Source organism: Marasmius oreades, chromosome 1 (genome assembly GCF_018924745.1).
Source record: "Marasmius oreades isolate 03SP1 chromosome 1, whole genome shotgun sequence".
NCBI lineage: Eukaryota > Fungi > Basidiomycota > Agaricomycetes > Agaricales > Marasmiaceae > Marasmius > Marasmius oreades.
In genome coordinates this window covers 4,225,439-4,245,815 of record NC_057323.1, presented here as the reverse complement: position 1 = coordinate 4,245,815, position 20,377 = coordinate 4,225,439, and the positions used below count along the sequence as shown (strand labels likewise).

Sequence of the window (20,377 nt, the reverse complement as noted above, 5' to 3'; positions counted from 1 at the left end):
CATCGGATTACAGCAAGGTCAGCAGGAGGACTGCAATAACTTTCAAGGGTTCCTTCTCACTCTCATTCTTTCTTTCATCGCCCAATTTTCATACGCACGAAGCAATATGGCGTCGAGGGAATCTATGTGGTATTGCCATCAAGTGCGTCCTTGTCATTTATATCACTCTTCGAAGCTGAACCAATCGACGTCGATGGGGTCTTCAGTGTAATGCAGAAATGCGACCTCTGATGGTGTGTGGACCGTGGATACTCATTCATATGAGTTGACTTATTCTTGCAATAGATGCCCGAGCCCGTATGTGCATCTTGTAGGGGGTCGTTCATCGAGAAAGTTAGTGACAATCGGCTCATTTACTTGTCAATTGCAACCCATAAATTCTTCCAATAACGTTCAGATCGACGATCCTGCCGACGATCCTAGGGATTTTCAACGCGGAGGTATCACGGATGATACGCCTTCCGGGACGGACCCGTTCTTCAGTCTGTATTATGTTATGGTTCGGTGTGCTATGCACTCATCTAGGCTCGTTTAGTGCTTCTTCAGGGCCTCATGAACCGTTCACCACAAGAGAGAGCCCACAGTCCTTCCTCTACTCCACGCCAAGAGACATCGCCTGTACGAACGATTACACTTTCAAAATTGTATCACGCATATTCATAGTTCTCCAGTCTTCTAGTTTTTCTTTTCAATTTCACACAACAGCTAATGGCGGTACCAGAACATTTACGCTAGGCGGTCCAAGAACATTAGTTGGTGGTAATGGTGGAGGTTTTGGAAGGGTACCAGCCATGTCTGAGTAGGTTGTCTTACTATCGGTTCGTCTGTGCCTTGACAAATTGTTAGGTATCTCGGAAGTGGGCCCGATCGTGACAACGGTGCACCTGGAATCAACGGGGCTCTCATGACGCAGTATCTTATGGCGATGTTAGGACATCAAGGACCATTCCCTGACATACTTGGAGGTGACGCTGCGGAACGGGGGAGAATGGGCGACTACGTCTTCAATCAAGAAGGTGTGTCACTACAGATCCTGTGTTCCAGGCAGAAGGTCCTCATCTTTTTCCCCCGACAGCTTTGGATCAGATCATCACACAGTTGATGGAAAATTCTAATTCGTCACGACCCGTTCCCGCCACGGAAGAAATCGTTGACAATTTGCCTCGTGAAGTACTCACGGAAGGATGTGTGTGCTTATTTGACGACCCACTGCACACATTATCGTATTGACATATGTCGCGATCTTAGGTGCAACACTAGAGAAGGACTGCGCCGTTTGCAAAGAACAGTTCAGATTAGAAACCGAGGATCCTGGCGAACAGGTCGTTGTTACATTACCGTGCAAGCATCCCTTCCACGAATCGTGTATACTTCCATGGCTCAAATCGAGTGGGACATGCCCCGTCTGCAGGTGAACTTCTTTGTCAATTGCAGAACGGTCTCCCTTAACCTGTCGTCAGATATCAATTAGTACCGCAACCCGGACAACATGGTAGTTCTGCGCCCGGAAATGGTCCTGGATCAAGCGGTTCGCCTCCGCCCCCGCGTTCGTCAGGGAGGGACAATTCCTCAAATGATGGAGGTAACAACAGTAACCCTGGCGGGGGAAGCGGATTCTTCCATAATTTGTTTGGTTCGATGATGAGTGGTAACGGTTCGAGCAGCAGCCATACCAGCAGCAGTACTGGAACCAGTCATTCATATTCCCACCAGTATTCCACCTCGCCACGCCCGACACGGTCTCCCTCCGACCCTTCGAACCGTTCATCACCTTTCAGAAGAAATTCTTCTAATCCTAATGGCAACGGAAGAAGTAGCAATGATGGTGACCGGTATTTACCTGGAGCATGGGATGCTTTGGATTAGGTTTCAACACTTGGATGATTACCCTCCGCGTTCAGGTTAGGGATTGGAGATTTGGTTAGCTTCAATCAATGATGTTTCTTGTATGTCTGTACCACGATCCAAGTACATTAATCGAGTACTACCGTTTTGTAATAATGGGAATGGTAATTATAATCATGACCGTTGCACTATAATGAGTAGGTGATTGAAAGTTCATGGCCAGTCTATTGGTAACGGATGTAACAAGACGATACAGTGCAAGAGAAGGGGTAGAGAAGGCATGGAACAAAATTTTATAAGCGGTTCCAATAATCTATGCAAAAGTGACTTTTTCTCCGGGACGACCCTCAGAGAGAAGGACCACAGCCTGAACATTTTCAAAAGAGGTTGAGAGTATTCTCGAATGGTACGTATATTAAAACTCACATATTTCCCACTAATCTTCCATCCGGGTTCTTCCTTATCAAGCTTTTCAGCAAGCTCATCTCCCTCATCTCCAAGCCCAACGACGACATCACTCTTGACAGTTCTCAGGCTAGCAATCTTTGGTGCACCAGCCGAACTCGCCATGGGCCCAATGGCAATGTCGAACGGTGTGCTTGCGGGGGCATGACAATCATATGTCAACTTGCGGTGGTTCAAGTCACCTTTGAAGACGACCAAGTCGGAACGAGAAAGGTGGAGGAACAGATCGGGTGCTTCGGAATGCAAGCTCCAGAAGGTATAACCGGTACACCAGAACGGGTGTTGTTCATAGACCCATTTGCCTTCTTTTTCGTATTGCTGATGATGCAAAGGAAGACCGGAATGAGTTCTCACTTTGAAGGAAGACACGAGACTACCTTCCAGCGCAGACCAAGTCTTCTGAGGGACTCCATCTCCATTTCAGAGGCTTTGGGGAACAAATGGCCATATACCATAGCGTTGAGCAACCAACTCCAATCGTTTTTCGTCACATCGGAAACAAACCATGGGTATCGTTTTCCATGGAAGTGAACAACCTGAGCGAGTCCGCTCTGTATCAAAAAGTCGGCTATAAAGCGTGTCAGAACCAGTGCACATACAAGTAAATAATGTTAATCCACCATAGACACAATCACAGTACAGCTCGAAACCAGCGTTATCGAGAACAAAGTCAATTCGGCCTCCAGTCTTGTCTCGGAGTTCTTTAACTGTCTCCCAGAGTCTAGGAAGATGATTTCCAAGAATGTTCTTTTCGGTTGCAGCAAGATGATCGCCACCAGTTGATTGAAGCGCTTTGATTTGATCTTCCGTCATGTTGATGAGGAGTGAAAGGTCGGTCGAATTACCCCATAGACAAACTAAGAACGATCATGAGTGGTGAGAAATATTACAATGCATCGAATCGACCACCTTGGGTTAATTCGAGGAACATCAGCCGCTCAGCGTCTAGTTTCTCTTCGATGGAGAGGTTCTCAGCTAATGTAAATGGTTCGGCGAAACGCATCGACAACTCGAACACGGCTTCCGCAGAACGCGAAAAGGTATCGCACTACAGGAAACGGATGAGAATCGTCCACCCATCAGCGATATAATATCACCTTTTGTCTATAGAAAACATCGTAATCGTTCCAAAGTTTTGAAACCGCAAAACATTCGCGGAGACGGCGATATTTGTAGGCTTCAGCGAAGAGCCAAGGAGCGTTCATGAAGTCTTTGCCTGCGACAGCTATGAGCGTTGCTATCGAGATAGCATACGTGAACGTCGGCTCACCCTGGAAATACTTGGCGATCTCTTTGTTCCATAATGCTACATCGGCTTCGCCGTCGTCGACGATTGGCCGCAACTTGCGATTGCCTCCGAGATCGGACATGAGTCCTTCCATACGTTCGATACATCGAACGAGGTCAATGACTTTTTCTTCGTCCGCTTGCTCGTTCAAGGTTCGAGTGGTGTCATCGATTGCTTTACCGAGAATGGTTGGCAGCCTAGACGCCATTGTTGCATGGGCGAAAGAATATTCATGATAACCTCTGAATGCTGGCCATGGAGGGTTGTTGGGGTCGACCTGGGTACGAGAGTGAGATTCCACGCCGGGCGGTTTTTGCGACTTTTGCAAGACCTACGCGATTCGGAGTTCGCGGCCAAGGTGTTTTAAGATTCTTCTTGCTGGGTAGATGCCCAAGAGAAACTGGGGCGAAATCGTGAGAAGCAAGTAGCACATGACGACCAAGTACGCACGGGTAACTTTGGAAGGAGCGCCTGCAGCTGAGGACATGGTTGTTTGTCGAAGGGTGACCCCAAGCTCGGCGCGCTTTTATCATCGAATAATGGCTTTCCGTTTTGGTTGATTATATCCGTCATCTCGGAAATGTCTTACTGTATTGCCCTACAAGTCCAGTTGACCGTGACCCAGCCTTGATTTATCACCCCATTTCGATATTTTCGAAGAGCCGTCGGCAATGTTATCTGTCATCGGGCTGAAATTTAACTACTATTTCCTTGTACTTGAGTCTGTAGCTGATCATGATTCAAAGCCTGCGGATGTCGGTTCAAAGACCATGCTGCCTCCATGGTTGGGTTGCCGGGTGAGCCAGGGTACGAGCACCATCCGATGGAGAAAAGGGCTCCACTGTCGCTCCAATGCCTTCATGATAAATGACATCCAGATATATAAGCAAGACACCAGAAACTCAAATGAGCTCATCTCGTGAGATTTGGAATCGTAGTACGAGATTCTTGCGGTAGGGCTGCCGATGCAGAGTTTCCATGAACAGGAGCATAGTGATTTGTTTAGTCGTGACAAACTGACTGGTACTGATCATTGAGTTCTTGTATGTCAAGAGTTGAGGAGTGCAGAAGAACCAAGTGGCGCTGACCGGCCCCGTCTCACATTTTACTGAGGTGGAGCTTTGGGGCACGTTGTTTCCGCGACCAAAGAATCCTATTCAATCTAAATCCCTTTCATGTCGGAGAACGGGAGAAATGGAGCTCACAATTGAAGATAGGTGGTTCACAAAAGGGATCCAGTGGGGCTCGGAGAGCATGGTCACTTGGTCAGAGCTAAAGAGCGGAAGCGATGTAGTCTGGTACCGAGGGAGGGGGTCATAGGGGAACCCCCAAAATCAAAAAATTTCAGAGTCCGAGGATTTGCCGGAGACGACCGGGCTTGCCAGGCTAGAAGCGATGATCAGCTATAATTCACAAACCGTGTGAGCAACGGTCACATGACTGTCTCCTCTTCCTCGACGCGCTGTTGTTGATTGGTGTTTTATCGCGAACTTTGAGCCTCACCCACAACATCCACAAGATGTCGTTGCATACTCTGGGACAAAATGATGTTACTGAAGAGATGCAGGCAGTTAAGGATAGGCTTGGGAGCAAAGGTCATCCAATTTACCAAAGTCAACAACTACAGTGCCTGACAATCATTAGACGCCCAAATTGCTGCCCAGCAATCTCAGCTCCTCAAGAAGGCGGCTGAACTGGATGAAATCAAGGTAAGCTTCGGCGACGCACTACGGAAGGTGAGTTGTCTCAATTGATCTTGCTAGTTCTAGTTACTTGATGAACTCTCTCATAGCTTAACGAAGAAACGCAACGAGTTTTACGACTGGAAACCGACCTGACGAAGTGCTCTGAAGATCTGAGGAACGAGCAAATCGCATCAGAAAACAACAGGACTGTTCTAAAGCTGGCTCAAGAAAAGATGAGGGAGAAGGAGATGCAGGTGCGACAACTGGAGAGCACGCTGGAGTCATTCTCATACACATCGGCATCAGAGGCCAACTCCCGTGCGGCGAAGGCTGAAAGAGAAAAAGGTGTTCTAGAGGCCCGTATCAGGGAGCTGGAAGCCAACCTCAGACAGCTGATATCCACACCCGTCACCCCAGGCAGACAACAGGGTCTCCGACGCTCATCATCGTTATCGAACATTAGGATTATCAGCCTGGAAACCCAACTCAATGAACTTCGAGTTTCTGTCGCGCGTAAGGATGAGGATGTAACAGCAGCGACCAAGAAGCTGGAGAATGCGCAAAGAGATCTCGTTCGGGCTGACAACGCACTCATAGCTCTTGAAGCGAAGAATAAGAAACAGGTGCAAGAGTTGGAAGATATTTTGGAGGAGAAGGAGGCAGAATTGGAATACCTGAAAACTGCAGATGTTGGGCAAGGGCGTGAGGAAGAGTTGATTAAGAGAATCGAAGAGGACGAGGCAAAGATAGTAGCACTCGAAAGGCTGGTCGGTGAAGCACATGAGGTGCCGTCTCTTAGGGATCGTCTAGCACGCACAGAACATCGGCTCAGAGAAGAAACTTTCAAGGTGGAAGGGTCCGAGGGGCAGAATGCTACCCTTACTCAAGAAAGGGAGGAAGCAATGGAGCGGCTGGAAATTGCGCAAAGGCGTATCGAAGAGCTAGAAGCCTCTCTTCGTGCTCAAAAGGAACAGATGCAGGTGGAAAGGTGCGTAGCGTACGAGTTCTCTCGATAGAATAACCTCACAGACCATCACAAATGCAACAGGGCTTCAACTCAGATCCCTGATGAACATGCCATCGAAGGGACCGCAAGACTACTATCCGCCGTTGAACGGTTGAGAGCTGAAAGAGATGACCTACGCCGGGACGTCGAATTCATACAGATGGAACACAAATTCAAAGTGGCAGCCCTTGAAGCACACATAGCTACAATTTCAACCTCATCTAAACACTCAAGTGACGCATTCACCGATCGACTGCGTGACAGAGATGGTCAAATAGCTCGTCTCGGGAAAGGCATGGTTGCCCTCTCGATAGTGAACCAAGACCTGCACAGCTCCCTGTCGCTCGCGGAGAGGACTTTGCCTCTATCCAGGAACAATGCCGTCGCGTCAAGCCTGGAGGAGAAACCCAAATCAGCCGAGGAGCAACTGTCTTCCCGAGAGGATCCTGTTACTGAAAGTGATGATCTGGTCTCGCAGCTCGAATCCGAATCACAAGGATGGAAAGTCAAACTTGACAGCGCGATTGCCGCTCATGAGGAAACCAAAGCGGATCTCCTACGTGTTGATGCTGAGCTCACCGAGGTTATATCTGAGCGGGACTCCCTCAGTCTCCAAGTCGAAAACTTGACCAATGATCTCGAGTCTGCGAATCGAGAATTGGAAGAAGCTGAAAAGCGCTATAGTTCGCTACAGTTCCACCAGTTGAACAACATGTCATCGACAGAGGCCAATTCAGCTCTGAAGACACAGATTACGGAGCTTGAGGGCAGGGTGCTTCGCCGGAACGAGTTGATAGGAATTCAGCAGCATGATATCAAACGGATGGAGACTAACTTGAGGTTACAAGAAGAGAGGTTGAATGAGCTTACTGCAGAGATGGAGACCTTGGCGTCTGAAAAAGAAGCGATGGTGGAGGACTGTGCAGCCGCTAGGGACGCTAGGGATGATGTTCTTTCGCGTGTCGAACAACTAGAGGACGAACTTGAGAAGCTCGAAGCTCAACTGGAAGAAAAAGACCATTCAATTCACTCACTCATCCATGTCACATTTGACACGGCTGCTTGTTGGAGAGGAAAGATGCGACTGGCGGAAGTTAGGAGGGCCTCGATGGATGCTCGTCTGCAGGCTGTTGTTCAGGAACATGAACAAGCTATGCAACGGGTGAAGGAGCTGGAATTGGACGTGGAGAAGGCCAAGGAGCGTCTGCAGGCATCGGAGTCTAATGCGATAGCGGGTACAACTGCTCGTGAGGAATACGAACAACGAATACTTTCCATCAGAGCATCAGATGAGAAGAAGCAGTCCGAAATTGAACAACTTCAGAACAGACTTTGCTCACTGCAGGCGACCATTGCTGAGAAAGAAGCTTCGCATCACACCATCATCGAAGAGCTTCGGTCTCTCGTGGCCCAAAAGGATGCCCTCCTTGCAGCGAATGACTTGGAAGGAGAACTGGTGCAATTGAAGATGAAGCATGTCGAGGAGCTTGGGCGACTTCAGTCACAGTTGGTCGAGACAACTTCAACCCTGGAGGAGGCCAAAGCCCGACATGCTGCGGCCGAGCTCGAGCTCGAGGGGAAGCTTTCAGAGTCACTCAGATCCAGGGAAACGATGGAGAACAGGTTGGCTGACTTATCTAACGAACTGGCTCAAAGTCGACAAGCAGAGCGGGATCTTGCCTTGGTCAACGAAGAGCAAGTTGAGAAGATTCGGCAGCTTGATGTGGAAGTGTCGGAGACCAAGGACAAGCTCCAAGAGTTGAAACAGTTTGGAGCAGCAGCGGAGGTATCATTCCGTGCAACTATCGATGACCTCACGAAAGAGCGAGACGAGTTGGAGGTGGAGCTGGGGAACATCAAAAATGAAATGGAGGAAGCTCGGGTACAGCTTGAGGAGGAGTGTCGGAACTCAATGAGAGTGACCGAAGAAGTCTCAAAATTGGGAGTAAGACTGCAAGAGGAGGTAGAGGTACGCGCTCGGCTGGAGGCCGCACATCGCCAAAGAGTCAAGTCTCTGAATGATCAGGTAGAGCAGATGGAATCGAAGGTGGATGAAGTGGAAAGGAAGTACTCGGCGGCTGTGGGTCAGTTGAAAGACGCGCAAGGCGAGCTGGAGCTTCTACAGGAAGAGAAGCATACGCTCCAATGTGATATGACTGCTTTAGAAGCCCAGATACAGCGCGCTAAAACTTATGATCGTTACCAAGAAAGTCAGCTAAAGGAGAGGTACGAAATACTGCTTCTTCATCTATCACCGCCAACCTAAAGATTTTGCAGTGAAAGGAAGATCCTCAATCTCGAGGCAGAGTTAGAGAAAACTCGAAACGGTTTGGCCGCTGTTGAGAAAGCTCATAACGCAGCAGAGATGAAGCTCAACATGCAAAACGCTCACCAGAAGCGAGTTGATCAAGAATTGGCCGCCCTGAAAGCAAGGCCTGACCTCGAACAAGCGTTGGCGGAGCTGGAGGAGCGTAACGACGAAATGGAAGAGCTGCTCAAGCGGAAGTGCGCAGAAATCGAACAAAACGACGACCGCGTCATCGAGTAAGTCTTCGTCTTTGCGTATAAAGCGTAAATCCGCTCATATATGGTATTAGGATGCTTAAGGAGAATAAGAAATTAATGACGAAGGTGGAATCACTAACTCGGAAGGTCCAGAACCTTCAGACAAAACTCGCCGCTGCGAAAGCATCTGCGGCTTCCCCGCCGGAAAAGCCAGAAAAGAGAGACAGCGGTAACTCACCCATCACGACGGCGGTTCGAAGCCCTCCCGTTCCTATTCCTCACTCCCGATCTTTTACCACCCTGAGTGGAACAGTGGTCTCGCCACCTGGACCAGAATCGGTAGAAGGGACGAATACTCAGAACCGGGGGAGAACTCTTTCAGTTGCATCGATACTGCGACCACGATCTCCAGACAAGAATGTCTTCTCGATACCAGTCTTCAGAGGTTCTTCATCCCCAAAGAGACGCAGTACCGAAGTAGATAATCCACCGCCTCCTGTGACCGGTAGTCGAAAACGCTCAGCACCAGAAGATTTCGAGACATCCGACAACATTCCGGCTCAAGTGTTCACCGCTGATAGTCTTCCAGAGTCCAGAGAAACCAAAGAGACCTCAACGCCTAGAGTCCGGAGAGTGCTGAGTAATATCCAGTCAGGATTCACGCCAGTACGCCACCGTACAACCACTGACGCGGCGCCTCCCCCTTCGACTGTTTTTGCGGCCAAGGACCCAGCTCCGCGAGCAATAAGTATAGCAGTTCCTAGTGTATCGTCAACACCGGTAGATAGCAGGGCTCCTAAACGTGGGACGGGTTGGTTGGGGAAGATTCGAGGAGCATCATCGCATCCGGGGCGGCAATTTGGAGATGGTGTTTCGTAGTCTTTTCGTAGTGCTCTGTTTTATTTTTTTGCTTTGTCTACTGTTTCATGTACCTATATAATATGCATCTATGAGTTGTGGTTTATGATTATATTATTTCATTTTTCACTATCTTGGTCATGAAATAGCCAAGTACTGCAGCACCTTCATTCACTCCGATCCATGTCCCTATTCAAGCATTTTGAACGAGGGCCTGTCCTTGACCTGTCAAACGACCTGCATGATGAAGTAGACTGGAAACCTGGTCCGCTACGAGTTTTTGAATACGCGTTGAATGTCACGGCAATAGCGATTGAGCCGATATCTGGTCTTCTTGCGATTGGTTCGTCTGTAGCTCAAGCCTCTCTATCCGACAGAAATACAGCTTTCATGCAGGTACTGGACATGGGTCAATCCATTTATTTGGACGGCCAGGTGTGGAATGCAAGATACTGCTTCCTGATGCCCACAAAGTCACCTCACTTCACTTGCCTTCATCCTCCTGGAAGATTGTGTGCTTGGGTGAGCACTCGTCGATCTTTTCCTCGGAAAATCTGACCGATTGAAGTTTAGATGACCATAGTCAGTTGCATGTGTGGGATTTATCGTCTCCTGGTATCCCGAAATATGTATCATCCGCAAGATTCAACCAAGCAAAGTGAATTAAAACACTGCATTCTGGACAATAATCGAAACTTATAGACATTATCGCAGCTCGTTGGCAGTTTCCCCTTATCATTCCCATGTTAGTTCTCCCAGCCCTCTCCCAGTTCTGTCCGCAAAGGTGTTGAAACCGAACCCCAGGCATTTATTGCTCTTCAGACAGGCGAAATTCGAACATACGATGTGATCTGCCTTCGAAAATCACCGTACACTGTCCCAAATCTATGGAATATGTACGAGGAAAAGATGGCTGCTAGTGGAATGCCTGAGGTTACTACCCCCACTTCGTGAATACAACTGTGCAGCATTTTTCTCCGATTGCTTTACTAATTGATGTCCGTGTTTGGCAGCGGTATTGCCTTGGATGTTGTCCCTCACCCCCGAAATCTGAATTATCTTTTCATTGTGTACGGAGGTCAGGCAGGTCTGACACTCAGCGATTATTTCTCGGCTCATCCGTTCTTGTAGGAGGGGTAATTCTTTCCGATCTCGTAAGCAGCTTGACTCTACGGATAGTATACCCTCTGAATTCATTCGTGTAGTCAGAGAGGACTACATCTCGAGTTTATGAACTGGTCTTGCCACCTGGAGCGCCAGGTGGAGCCGGCTATGGTGCTCCAGTAAGTGATTCCCTTGAGGGTGTAACTCTTTGCCGTCAATAAGCATCACTCGCCGCAGGATATTCTTACTCCTCGACGACCTGAAGCCACTAGCCTTGCGATACACCCTACAGGCCACTTTTTCGCTGTAGGGTATACAGATGGCTGTATAGCATTCTGGGCTGTCGATGATGAAGATCAACCCCTATTCGTTCGCACTCTGGACGACACGGACGTACATATGGTAGATGCGTCGCGGTTGGATGAACACCTGAATCAAGGAAAGACTGTCGAATCTTCTCAAAGAGAACCTATATTCAAACTTTCATGGTGTTCCTTCTCCAATTCATCGGATCCTAGAGGTGGAGATACGGCTCTCGTCGTCCTTGGAGGTTCTCGTGCGGATGACTCGTATGGTGTCACCACCTATTGGCTACCTGCTTTCAATCCGCCTACCCCGCCGGTGACAGCTCACAGCGGGATTAACCCCGCTATTCGAGATGCGATGCGTACTTCGGTGCAGCCAACAAAGACGTATTTTTACTATACAGAGGGAATCGTCCATGATTATCTCCTCGTACCTCGAGATGCGCCTCATTTCGCAGGTGCTTGCGATCCCTTTGCGCTTCTCATTGTACGAGAGGGGTCACGGCACACTCGTGTAACAGAAGGATTTCAATTCCCACCTCCAAGTTTTCTCACTACTGACAATACAGAACCGGAAGGCGAGCTCCAGTCCAAGGAAGGAACTCATGATGCTCTTGATGACCTTCAATCTACGCTTCAGTCGATGCAGCTCAGTGATGATGCTCAGAGTCTCGTAGCCCCAGGATTTCTTTCAAATGGTGTCACTGGACTTTCAGATGGGCAGCTTCATCGTCTCTCACGGGACGCTTATCAAACTCTGGTTCAGGACAGTTTGCAGCCCGATCGGGTATTGCGACTTCGAGCCGGCTTTGCCTATCTCAACACTCAAAATAGCGAAGCTGGTCTTTCCAAGGTGGGGGGGCAGATAGTTGATTACGAGTGTTGGACATTGAATTTCTACCTGCTCGCAGTATCAACCTCCTCGCATCCTTATTACCTCCCATTCAAACTTGGCGGTGCAATTGTGGGATGTCAGCGCCTCTCTGTTAACGAATGCAAGACCAAATCCTGTCGAATACGAGTTTCCGAACCCTCTACCTCGCTTGACGATGGACCTTAAGCTTGTGTTGACGGATGCTCGGGTGGCACCAACACTCAGCCGATCCGACTGCCGCATGATAAGTATCGTCGATTTTACATCGGGGTCACTTGAGTGTGCTGTCAGTCTTTCCACTGGTGAAGTCGTCTTGTACCACATGGGGTCGAGTGATGAAGGGTTCGACGACTTCAAGCCCGATGAGGGACTTGTATCTCTCCAGGATCTATCATGTCTCCCAGGTTCCAAGTTCAGGCCCTATTTATTGGTCAATGCCAAGAAAGGCCCTGTATCAGCAATGTCGCTGGCGGATGCAGGATTATTAGCTATCTCTTACCAGGACGGGTCCCTCATCATCGTTGATACGCGGGTATCGCGCATCATTATGCGGTCTGACGGCAAAGCGAAGAATCGACACTCACTTGGTTTGCATTTGAAGAACTCCGAAACGGACCATTTCCAGTGTTTATTGTGGACCGTCTGTCCAATATCGTCAGGTCAGTGAAATGTGTGAACTATCCTTCAACAGACCTCTGACGATGTTTGGTAGAGCGACAACCCCGCCTGCGGCTGATTGCTGCTAAAACATCTGGGTCCTCCTTTTTATACACTTTAACTCAGACTCCGCCAGACTCGTTATGGTCGATCTCAGGTGATCCCGTGAAGATTGACACACCAAGTAACCCCCTGCCCGGTGGGCTCTTCGTGATTGATGCTAAATCTGGAGCTCGATGTCTGGCAGAAAGGAGGAGACTCGTTTCTCCTCCGCCTTTTGAAGGACACGTTCTATTCATAGCAGCTGGAACAGAAGGCGTGAGATGTCATCTTGATATTACTGGAGATCGCCTTGGAAAAACAGATTGGAGCAGTAAGGCTGGACAAGTGCTGACCACGCAAATCGTAGAAAAGCTGGGTAAGGGTTACGAATACACCGGGGAATGTTATGATTCACTCTGCGCTCGGTTTTAGGTTCCTGCGCATTGGTAGCCTTCACGGCTCAGAACGAAGCGCTGGCTTACTCGCTGCCTAACCTCGAGCTAATTCATAATCTGTCACTACCTCCAGTTCGCCAACCTTTGTATGTTTCCACTTAGCTCGTGATTGATCCATCTTCTCATGGTCTGTGTCCGCTTTTAGGCCACTAACTGTAGACGACAGCGGCGACTTCATCGCGTGGTCGCTCGATACAGACTCTGGTTTCATCAGAGAAGCGACTTATGGCACCTTATTTAATTTTCGTCGCGTGAATACTTTGCCGGACGTTGTTTTTTCAACCAGCAAACCGGTCGTACCTCCACAACCCCAACCAGTTTCTGTCACCCCAGAATCTTTCTTGGGGTCCTGGCTTAAATTGGGCAATCAAACAATGACGGGGGAACAGCTCGATGTGCTGCGTACGTTATATAAATTTCTAAATATCAACTCAATAACTGATCTCTTTACAGTCGGAGGACCAGACCGACCAATACCTCGACCACAAGAGATCACTGCCAATCCGACATCGGAAAGTCCGTCCGCAGCTTCCCGTGTAGCTAGACAAGCCGCGTCTACTCAGGAGACTCTCTATGGAAGGTTAACATCGGCATTAGAAGAACGAGGGTGCGTTGTAAAATATCCTTGGGGGTTCATTCAACTAAATACCCTTTTTGCAGGCAAATGCTTGGGGACCTGGAGGATCGTTTCAACTCACTTGAGCAAGGCAGTAGAACGATGGTAAATCAGGTATGAAGCCATGTTCTTGTCTTTTCCATCAATCAACTACTTATCTCACGATGAAATCCAGGCCAAACGGCTGGCCGCCGAACAAACAGCTAGATCTTGGTTCAAGTTTTGAAATGGTATTATGGAAGATTAGGAGACTTCATAGCCGTACACAAGACCGTGACAATATAGTTTAAAACATTTCGGATCATTATCCAGCACCCATCAACGCAGAATTTGAACGGTTGTACTCCTGAGGGACTAGGATGCCCACAATGCTTATGCAGGCTTGTGCTTAACTGTTGCTAGACTCTCCTCGCAATGACGACCTGGACGAGCGAGAGCGTGGGTAAGAGGTTGGGCGCCTGTTTCCATTTATGTAAGGCACACTCCTTGCCCACACCTTATTCGTGGACGTTCGTGGTCATGTCCAACTATGAGCAATTACATCGACAATGCAGGACCCTAGAAAATCTTTTCGACACAAAGCTCACTTCGTATTCTCAAATTGTCTCTGCAATATCCAGGTCAACCGACGATGTGGAAGCCAGTGGGTCCAGAGAACGATGGAAGGACCTTGAAATAGAGTTAGACGAATTACTTGAGAAGGTGTGTTTTAGTGTGGACCACACTATTCTGTAGTCCTAGAATTTACCTTACGCAGCCCTACAGCTTGAAGAAATAAATGAACAGCTACTTGCACTTTCCAAGAAACCCGACAGTCTCTCACCCTCAATGCTGCGCGCCGTCGAGAACCACAGAGTAGTTTACCAGGGCAGTTCCAGAGAGTTGCAACGTACCAAGGTGCATCTGGTTCTCTTATTCTGCATCTCAACTTACCTCCCTCATCATTAGGCCAACGTTAAGAATGCACTGGACCAAGCGAATCTGTTGAGTGGTGTTCGGAATGATATTGAGTGCTTTGACGAGGGTGTTTTGGTTAAAGACTTTTTGCTAACTGTTAAACTACTACAGTGCATATAAGTCTTCCGCTGCAGACTCTTTATTGGCTGAACGTGGACGGATTGATAGTTCGCACCGAATGGCTGATGAAATATTGGAGTGCGTACTCGTTTTGGTTACTGTGGGGTCGGGTGACTATGTACTCACTGTCCTCCCCAGACAAGCTTATGAAACACGGGCAGAATTCAGTAGGCAAGGGGTATCGTTGGCTGGAATCAGCACGAGGATGGTGAACGTACTGAGTGAGTGGGCCCCTCAGCGTTCATTTAGAGCGGCAACACTAATTTACCTCTCCCATGCCCACCTCTCATGCAATGTCCGGTATAGACTCAATGCCCGGCATCAATAACGTCGTTGCGATGATAAAGTCAAGGCGACGGCGAGATTCCATCATTATGGGCGTTGTCATTGGATTCTGTATTCTCCTACTTCTCTCATACCTATGGAATTAATATATTTGTTCATACATTCTTAATATATTATGTACACTTTCCTATACCTTCTACTATCCTGATTCGTCCCCTGAAGGCTCGTCATCACTCAATCCAGTCCTCTTTTCCCTATTCTTTTTGGGACTTGCGACAGGTGCATGGTTACCCAATCGAAACTTCTTCCAGTTTCTCTCCAGCAGACGCACTGCACCCCAGTCAGAATCGGCAACATTTTCCACCCATTCGGTTTCTAGGTTCCATCCTTTGACGTCGGCCACTGTCCGTAACATGTCCCACGTTCTTTCCGTGCACATTGAGATATCATGGAAATCGCTTTCCACAAGCACACGATCAGGAGAACAGGCTTCAATCAGGGCTCTGTGACTCGGGGACCTGCTGTTGATACCAGTTGAAAGTGACAGAAACACGTTGGAAAATTTTCGCTGGTGAATGATCGCGGTAAGTGAATCATACAACGTCATTGCGCACATAAGATGGCATACCAGTGCTTACCTCGATCTCCTTCCACATCGTAGGACTGAAGCCACAGCTATGCACATCCAAACTAATCCTGGTCCATTTATCACCGTATTTAGCTTGAAGAGTGGATAGGAGATCCATAGTAGCTTGTTGGGATTTTACACTGTGTAAACTGATATTTCGGCGTAAATCGATAGCAACGTCGATTTGGGCATTAAGGATAGCAAGCTGGTGTTCGAGCGGGGTCGAAAATGGGGTGAGCTTCCTGGGGGACGCAAAATAATCGTGGGCAACGCGAAAAGAACGGTCAAGACCGACCTCCCCGAGCATGGCATTCGGGAAGTCCTCAAGATTACGACGGAGATCAACCAGTACGTCGTCTATTGTTATCGGGTTAGGTAGAGACTCCAACAGTTCATCAAGAACTTGTGATTCTCTCTCGCTTGCCGGCAGAAACAAGGACCGATAGTGATCTTCTTTTTGTGGGACTACGGAGTTGAGGGATATCCAATGAGTGAACCAAGGATGATATCCTGTCAAGGTTTGAATGAATAAGAGGCAAGCGAGTGGTTTCAATACACACCAAAGCATGGAATGACCTTATCCGGATATGAGAGGGCAAGAGATCGAACCAATGGTTGATCTTCCCGTCTTGTACTCATTGCGCAAATGGTGATCTCGAGGGCCTCCATCGACTCAGCCGATATGTGAGAATCCGTAGGATGGCAGTGAACATCAATGACATGAGAGTTCAAAAGATTATGCATTTATGATCGACCATCTAAGTAGCATGTTACGCGAATGGACCGATCCCTTGGACTCGTCACGCGTCACGGTGTGACCCACACACGCCGTTCCTGTTCGTTTTCCCGTACTTATGCAAGTTGGTCGTGTACTTTCATATAGATTGCACATCCTACATCGCAACACCAGAAGAATGCATCACGGATTCCAGCTGGATACGTCGGTTCCTGATTATAATGGACCATTATCGCCGTTAGACAAAACCGCTTTCCGAAAATCGATCCCCGTTCTGGGGTTACGCGTTCCTGCCACTCAAACAGGCTCCATATTGAAGTCGGAAGTTGCGCGAAAGTGAGTAATGAGAGTCTGGTTCATGTGAGGAACGATTTGACAGAACTCAAAAGGTATCTGGTCGGGATTCCCAAAGTCAGGCCTGTTGTCCCCGATCCATCAGCGCCAGACGACGAGACTCAGAGACTAGTATTGCTAGGTTTGAATCGAGAAGGTGGTTCAAATTTTTATCGTTGTCGTTCGTGCTCTCAAGATTTTCGTTCTGCGAGCTAGCCGACATCCCTCAAGAGTTTCTGAAATTTTTGAAAGCTAAAGGCGACGACTTCGACTTCGTACCGTATGAACTGATCTTGAACTATGATCACTGGACAGCAAGTACACCATTTACTGAATGTTACAGAGTTAAAGACTGATTTAGCTCAAATGACAGGCGAGATACTTCAAGCGATATTACCAAAGGAACTTCGTGAAGGAGCGCCGACAGGCTTTGCAGCTACTGGACATATAGGTGCGTCCTTATGGTTGGCGATGACATGAATACAACTAACCTTGAAACCTTCAGCTCATATGAACCTCAACGAAGAATACCTGCCTTACAAACATGTCATCGGACAGATATTCCTCGACGTCAGTTCCGGTTATGTTTGGTGGTTGTCTGCCGCTCATCAGCTCCCCCAAATAGAAAAACAAGTATATCAGGACCGTTGTCAACAAACTTGATAACATAGACACCCGATTTCGATTCTTTGAGATGGAGATCTTGGCGGGAGAACAGAACTTGGTCGTGGAACATGTGAGCTTGTCCTGAAACAATAATTACATCAGACGCTGAATATCTGCAAGCACGAGGCAGATTGTCGATTCACGTTTGACTTCTCTCAAGTGTACTGGAACTCGAGGCTCCATACTGAACACCAGCGAATCGTGGACATGCTGAAACCTGGGGAAGTCCTTGCGGATGTATTCGCCGGCGTGGGTCCATTTGCACTTCCTGCTGCAAAGAAAGGATGTGCAGTTCTCGCGAACGATCTAAATCCGAACAGCTTCAAGTACCTTACCCAGAACATACAAGACAACGAGGTTAGTTTCAATCTATCAGAAGTGTTCCAATTCCCAGAACAGCCTACCAGGTCACAGAGACAGTAAGGGCTTCTTGTGAAGATGGGCGGGATTTTATTCGCGCTGTATTCAGTAGGGTCGCTACATCCCCTTTCCCTCCTTACATGGGGCCTAAACCAAGCAAGACGAAGGCACGCAAATTGGAAAAGGAAGCTAAGAAGTCCGGATCAGCAATGCCGCACGATGACTGGCCGTCAACAAAACCTGTACTACCCCAAAGTCGAAACACTATTGATCATTTTGTGATGAATTTGCCTGATACCGCTATTCAGTTTTTAGACGCTTTTCGGGGTGTGCTTGTTTCCCATTCACTTCGACCGTTTTATTATAAAATGCCAATGATACATTGTCATTGTTTCACGAGAGAATTGCAACAAGACGAAGCGGTACAAGATATACAGAGGGTGCGCCGCAGCAGTGATAGAGGTTCCTTTTCTAATTTTCCCGTTTAGAGGGTGGGGGAAAAACTTGGACATCCAATAACAGAGGACGTTAGCATAACATTGGTTCGTTCCGTCGCTCCTGGGAAGGATATGTACTGTGTCAGCTTCAGGCTGCCGTCAGAGGTAGCGTATTGTGTGGAGGCACCCGACGGCAGGATTTCCAAAGCTAGGGATACTTCTACTTTTGTCAGCGTAGACCAGCTTGATTGAAGCGCTAGGTAGAGAAGTCGTATCTCGGTCTTGTTTTATCTAGAAAACACTTCGACTGCATCGATTACTGAGTAACAGGTATACTGAGTGGATTTGCCACGTCACGGGTCACAAATCTCGGCTCCTTGGAGAACGGCTCAAAAAATTGTTTACTTACTTCTCCGCGATCTCCTCATTCTTCCGATACCCCTCCAAGACTTGCTCCAAGGTTCGTTATGGGCATTTGGACTGCAATTCTTCCCACCATTCAGTGCGACTCAACGTCCACAACATCCAATGTTGCCTCCGCCATAAATACAGTTCGCAGTGCTGTCAGCGTCCCGGAACCAGAACTCAAACGATGGAGACGTATATTCGAAGCTAATGCTAAAGTCGTCGAGGGGGAAAAGTACGTTACTCGCTTGGTGTGGCTTACCGACTTCTCTGAAAGAAACGCCGTGCTGTTGTAGATACCTGGACCAAGAGAGCTTCGTCAACGCTATTGCACCTAGAGGAGACCTTACGAAAATCGGGCGGGCTCAGTTCAGCATCCTGTTTCGCGTAGCTGATACATCAAAAAGGGGTCTGATATCTTGGGAGGACTTTACGGTGTTTGAAACAGTCTTGAAAAGGCCAGATGCTGACTACTGGATTGCATTTCAATACTTCGATGTGTGCGTTGTCTGTAATATTTTGAATGTTTCCTCATAATGATCTATTCAACAGCGACTCCTCCGGCTTCATATCATACGACGAATTTAAACATGTCTTCAGCGCGAATATTGGACCAGACGCAATCCCTTTCGACTTTGACTGGTGCGTTCAGAGGGTTGTGCCGAATCCTCTGCGTAAACGCGCTCACCACGTCTTATTTCTCATAGTGATTGGGTTAAACTTTACCTTGGGAAAAAGAACGGAACACACGTTCTTGGATGTAAGCTTCCGCGTCGCAAATCATTCACGTCATCGGACGGTGCTGATGCAAATGTTGCTCAGATAACGAATTCACACAACTAATGAAGGGACTACAAGGAGAACGCACTAGACAAGCTTTCAAACACTTAGACGAGGATCAGGACGGTTTCATTCGTCCAGATCAATTCAAACGAATTATTCTAGTATGTCATTTGTTGTTTTTACTGTTTTGTTCCCTAATATCTCTGCAGGAAATTGCAGGTCATAAATTATCTGATGCAGTAATAGACCGACTTCCTACTCTTTGCACTCTGACACCCGGTCAACGTATATCATATTCTGAAGTAATTGCCTTCCATAATGTCGTCCGTGGTATGTTTCGCTCCTGTCCGCATTGACCGAATCGTTTATCTACTTTGTCACGTAGAAATGGATATGGTGGAGAGGTCTGTTCAGCCATTGGTTCACGCTACATGGGTTGGCTACTGACGTCTCTCAAGGATCATCCGTGAAGCAACAAACAAAAGCAAGGATGGTCGTATCTCTCAGTCGGATTTTCTCGACTACGCCGCTTCGAGTTCCCGATATTCCCTGTTCACTCCCATGGAAGCCTCCATCATTTTCCACTTCGCTGGTCGTGGTAATGGCTCGCAACGCCTGGCATTAATAGATTTTGCCCAGCTTCTTGACCCACGCTGGAGTGCTCCCTCTGATGATGAAGGGTTGGCGGCGCCTCCTAAAACAACGTTCCTTAACTCTTTCTTGAGTTCAGGTTACAGCTTTGTCCAAGGAGGTAAGCCATATACGTCCTACGCTCCTCACCATGATGTTGATGATGATTAGGTTTTGCTGGCGCGTTTGGTGCAACGATCGTGTATCCTATCGATATGGGTTAGTAACTTGCATCTTTCGCCAACAAGTCATCCGCTTAGTCGTTTTCAGTCAAGGTATGAAGCCGAAAGTCTCATGTATTTTTGATTACCACGAATTCCCGTTCAATCTCT

General features: G+C 48.0%; 8 protein-coding genes across 9 annotated transcripts; 6 read left to right on the top strand and 2 right to left on the bottom strand.

Annotated features, from left to right (window-relative positions):
- Positions 1 to 6: 6 nt before the first annotated feature.
- On the top strand, positions 7 to 1,866 carry E1B28_001539 (uncharacterized protein; the record flags this gene model as incomplete). Of its 2 annotated transcripts, XM_043147482.1 has the most annotated exons (10): positions 55 to 142; positions 207 to 233; positions 286 to 333; positions 398 to 482; positions 536 to 618; positions 672 to 799; positions 859 to 1,016; positions 1,076 to 1,186; positions 1,249 to 1,411; positions 1,461 to 1,866. In XM_043147482.1, the coding sequence occupies exons 1-10, from the start codon at positions 107 to 109 to the stop codon at positions 1,864 to 1,866; spliced, it is 1,245 nt and encodes a 414-aa protein (XP_043016191.1). In that variant the 5' UTR covers positions 55 to 106. The 2 variants fall into 2 exon arrangements, with proteins under 2 accessions (XP_043016192.1, XP_043016191.1); XM_043147483.1 differs by having other exon boundaries at positions 7 to 233.
- Positions 1,867 to 1,925: 59 nt separating this feature from the next.
- On the bottom strand, positions 1,926 to 4,919 carry E1B28_001538 (uncharacterized protein). The gene is made up of 11 exons (XM_043147481.1): positions 4,804 to 4,919; positions 4,620 to 4,751; positions 4,049 to 4,557; positions 3,934 to 3,998; positions 3,581 to 3,875; positions 3,408 to 3,526; positions 3,220 to 3,358; positions 2,931 to 3,167; positions 2,688 to 2,878; positions 2,272 to 2,628; positions 1,926 to 2,212 (listed from the first exon to the last, which is right to left on the bottom strand). The coding sequence occupies exons 3-11, from the start codon at positions 4,083 to 4,085 to the stop codon at positions 2,159 to 2,161; spliced, it is 1,494 nt and encodes a 497-aa protein (XP_043016190.1). The 5' UTR covers positions 4,086 to 4,557; positions 4,620 to 4,751; positions 4,804 to 4,919; the 3' UTR covers positions 1,926 to 2,158.
- Positions 4,920 to 5,117: 198 nt separating this feature from the next.
- Positions 5,118 to 9,673, top strand: E1B28_001537 (uncharacterized protein; the record flags this gene model as incomplete). The annotated part of the gene is made up of 6 exons (XM_043147480.1): positions 5,118 to 5,193; positions 5,243 to 5,334; positions 5,391 to 6,271; positions 6,332 to 8,515; positions 8,567 to 8,833; positions 8,887 to 9,673. 6 exons carry the CDS (start codon positions 5,118 to 5,120, stop codon positions 9,671 to 9,673), a joined length of 4,287 nt encoding a protein of 1,428 aa, XP_043016189.1.
- A 162-nt stretch (positions 9,674 to 9,835) lies between these two features.
- On the top strand, positions 9,836 to 13,931 carry E1B28_001536 (uncharacterized protein; the record flags this gene model as incomplete). Its single annotated transcript, XM_043147479.1, has 16 exons — positions 9,836 to 9,995; positions 10,049 to 10,174; positions 10,226 to 10,310; positions 10,367 to 10,397; positions 10,457 to 10,602; positions 10,666 to 10,730; positions 10,784 to 10,806; positions 10,858 to 10,935; positions 10,994 to 11,914; positions 11,973 to 12,594; positions 12,648 to 13,010; positions 13,067 to 13,175; positions 13,235 to 13,491; positions 13,543 to 13,696; positions 13,750 to 13,819; positions 13,881 to 13,931. The coding sequence occupies 16 exons, from the start codon at positions 9,836 to 9,838 to the stop codon at positions 13,929 to 13,931; spliced, it is 3,261 nt and encodes a 1,086-aa protein (XP_043016188.1).
- Positions 13,932 to 14,187: 256 nt separating this feature from the next.
- E1B28_001535 (uncharacterized protein) lies at positions 14,188 to 15,601 on the top strand. Its single transcript, XM_043147478.1, has 6 exons — positions 14,188 to 14,407; positions 14,471 to 14,602; positions 14,654 to 14,715; positions 14,774 to 14,860; positions 14,921 to 15,003; positions 15,089 to 15,601. Exons 1-6 carry the CDS (start codon positions 14,225 to 14,227, stop codon positions 15,211 to 15,213), a joined length of 672 nt encoding a protein of 223 aa, XP_043016187.1. The 5' UTR covers positions 14,188 to 14,224; the 3' UTR covers positions 15,214 to 15,601.
- On the bottom strand, positions 14,921 to 16,439 carry E1B28_001534 (uncharacterized protein; the record flags this gene model as incomplete). The annotated part of the gene is made up of 4 exons (XM_043147477.1): positions 14,921 to 15,003; positions 15,060 to 15,635; positions 15,706 to 16,205; positions 16,256 to 16,439. The coding sequence occupies 3 exons, from the start codon at positions 16,437 to 16,439 to the stop codon at positions 15,267 to 15,269; spliced, it is 1,053 nt and encodes a 350-aa protein (XP_043016186.1). The 3' UTR covers positions 14,921 to 15,003; positions 15,060 to 15,266.
- A 170-nt stretch (positions 16,440 to 16,609) lies between these two features.
- E1B28_001533 (uncharacterized protein) lies at positions 16,610 to 18,479 on the top strand (the record flags this gene model as incomplete). The annotated part of the gene is made up of 9 exons (XM_043147476.1): positions 16,610 to 16,767; positions 16,821 to 16,921; positions 16,981 to 17,082; positions 17,138 to 17,215; positions 17,270 to 17,334; positions 17,390 to 17,500; positions 17,551 to 17,787; positions 17,838 to 18,230; positions 18,279 to 18,479. 9 exons carry the CDS (start codon positions 16,610 to 16,612, stop codon positions 18,477 to 18,479), a joined length of 1,446 nt encoding a protein of 481 aa, XP_043016185.1.
- Positions 18,480 to 18,694: 215 nt separating this feature from the next.
- On the top strand, positions 18,695 to 20,326 carry E1B28_001532 (uncharacterized protein; the record flags this gene model as incomplete). Its single annotated transcript, XM_043147475.1, has 10 exons — positions 18,695 to 18,867; positions 18,929 to 19,132; positions 19,185 to 19,274; positions 19,340 to 19,392; positions 19,455 to 19,576; positions 19,625 to 19,745; positions 19,801 to 19,819; positions 19,874 to 20,166; positions 20,217 to 20,264; positions 20,316 to 20,326. 10 exons carry the CDS (start codon positions 18,695 to 18,697, stop codon positions 20,324 to 20,326), a joined length of 1,134 nt encoding a protein of 377 aa, XP_043016184.1.
- Positions 20,327 to 20,377: the final 51 nt, after the last annotated feature.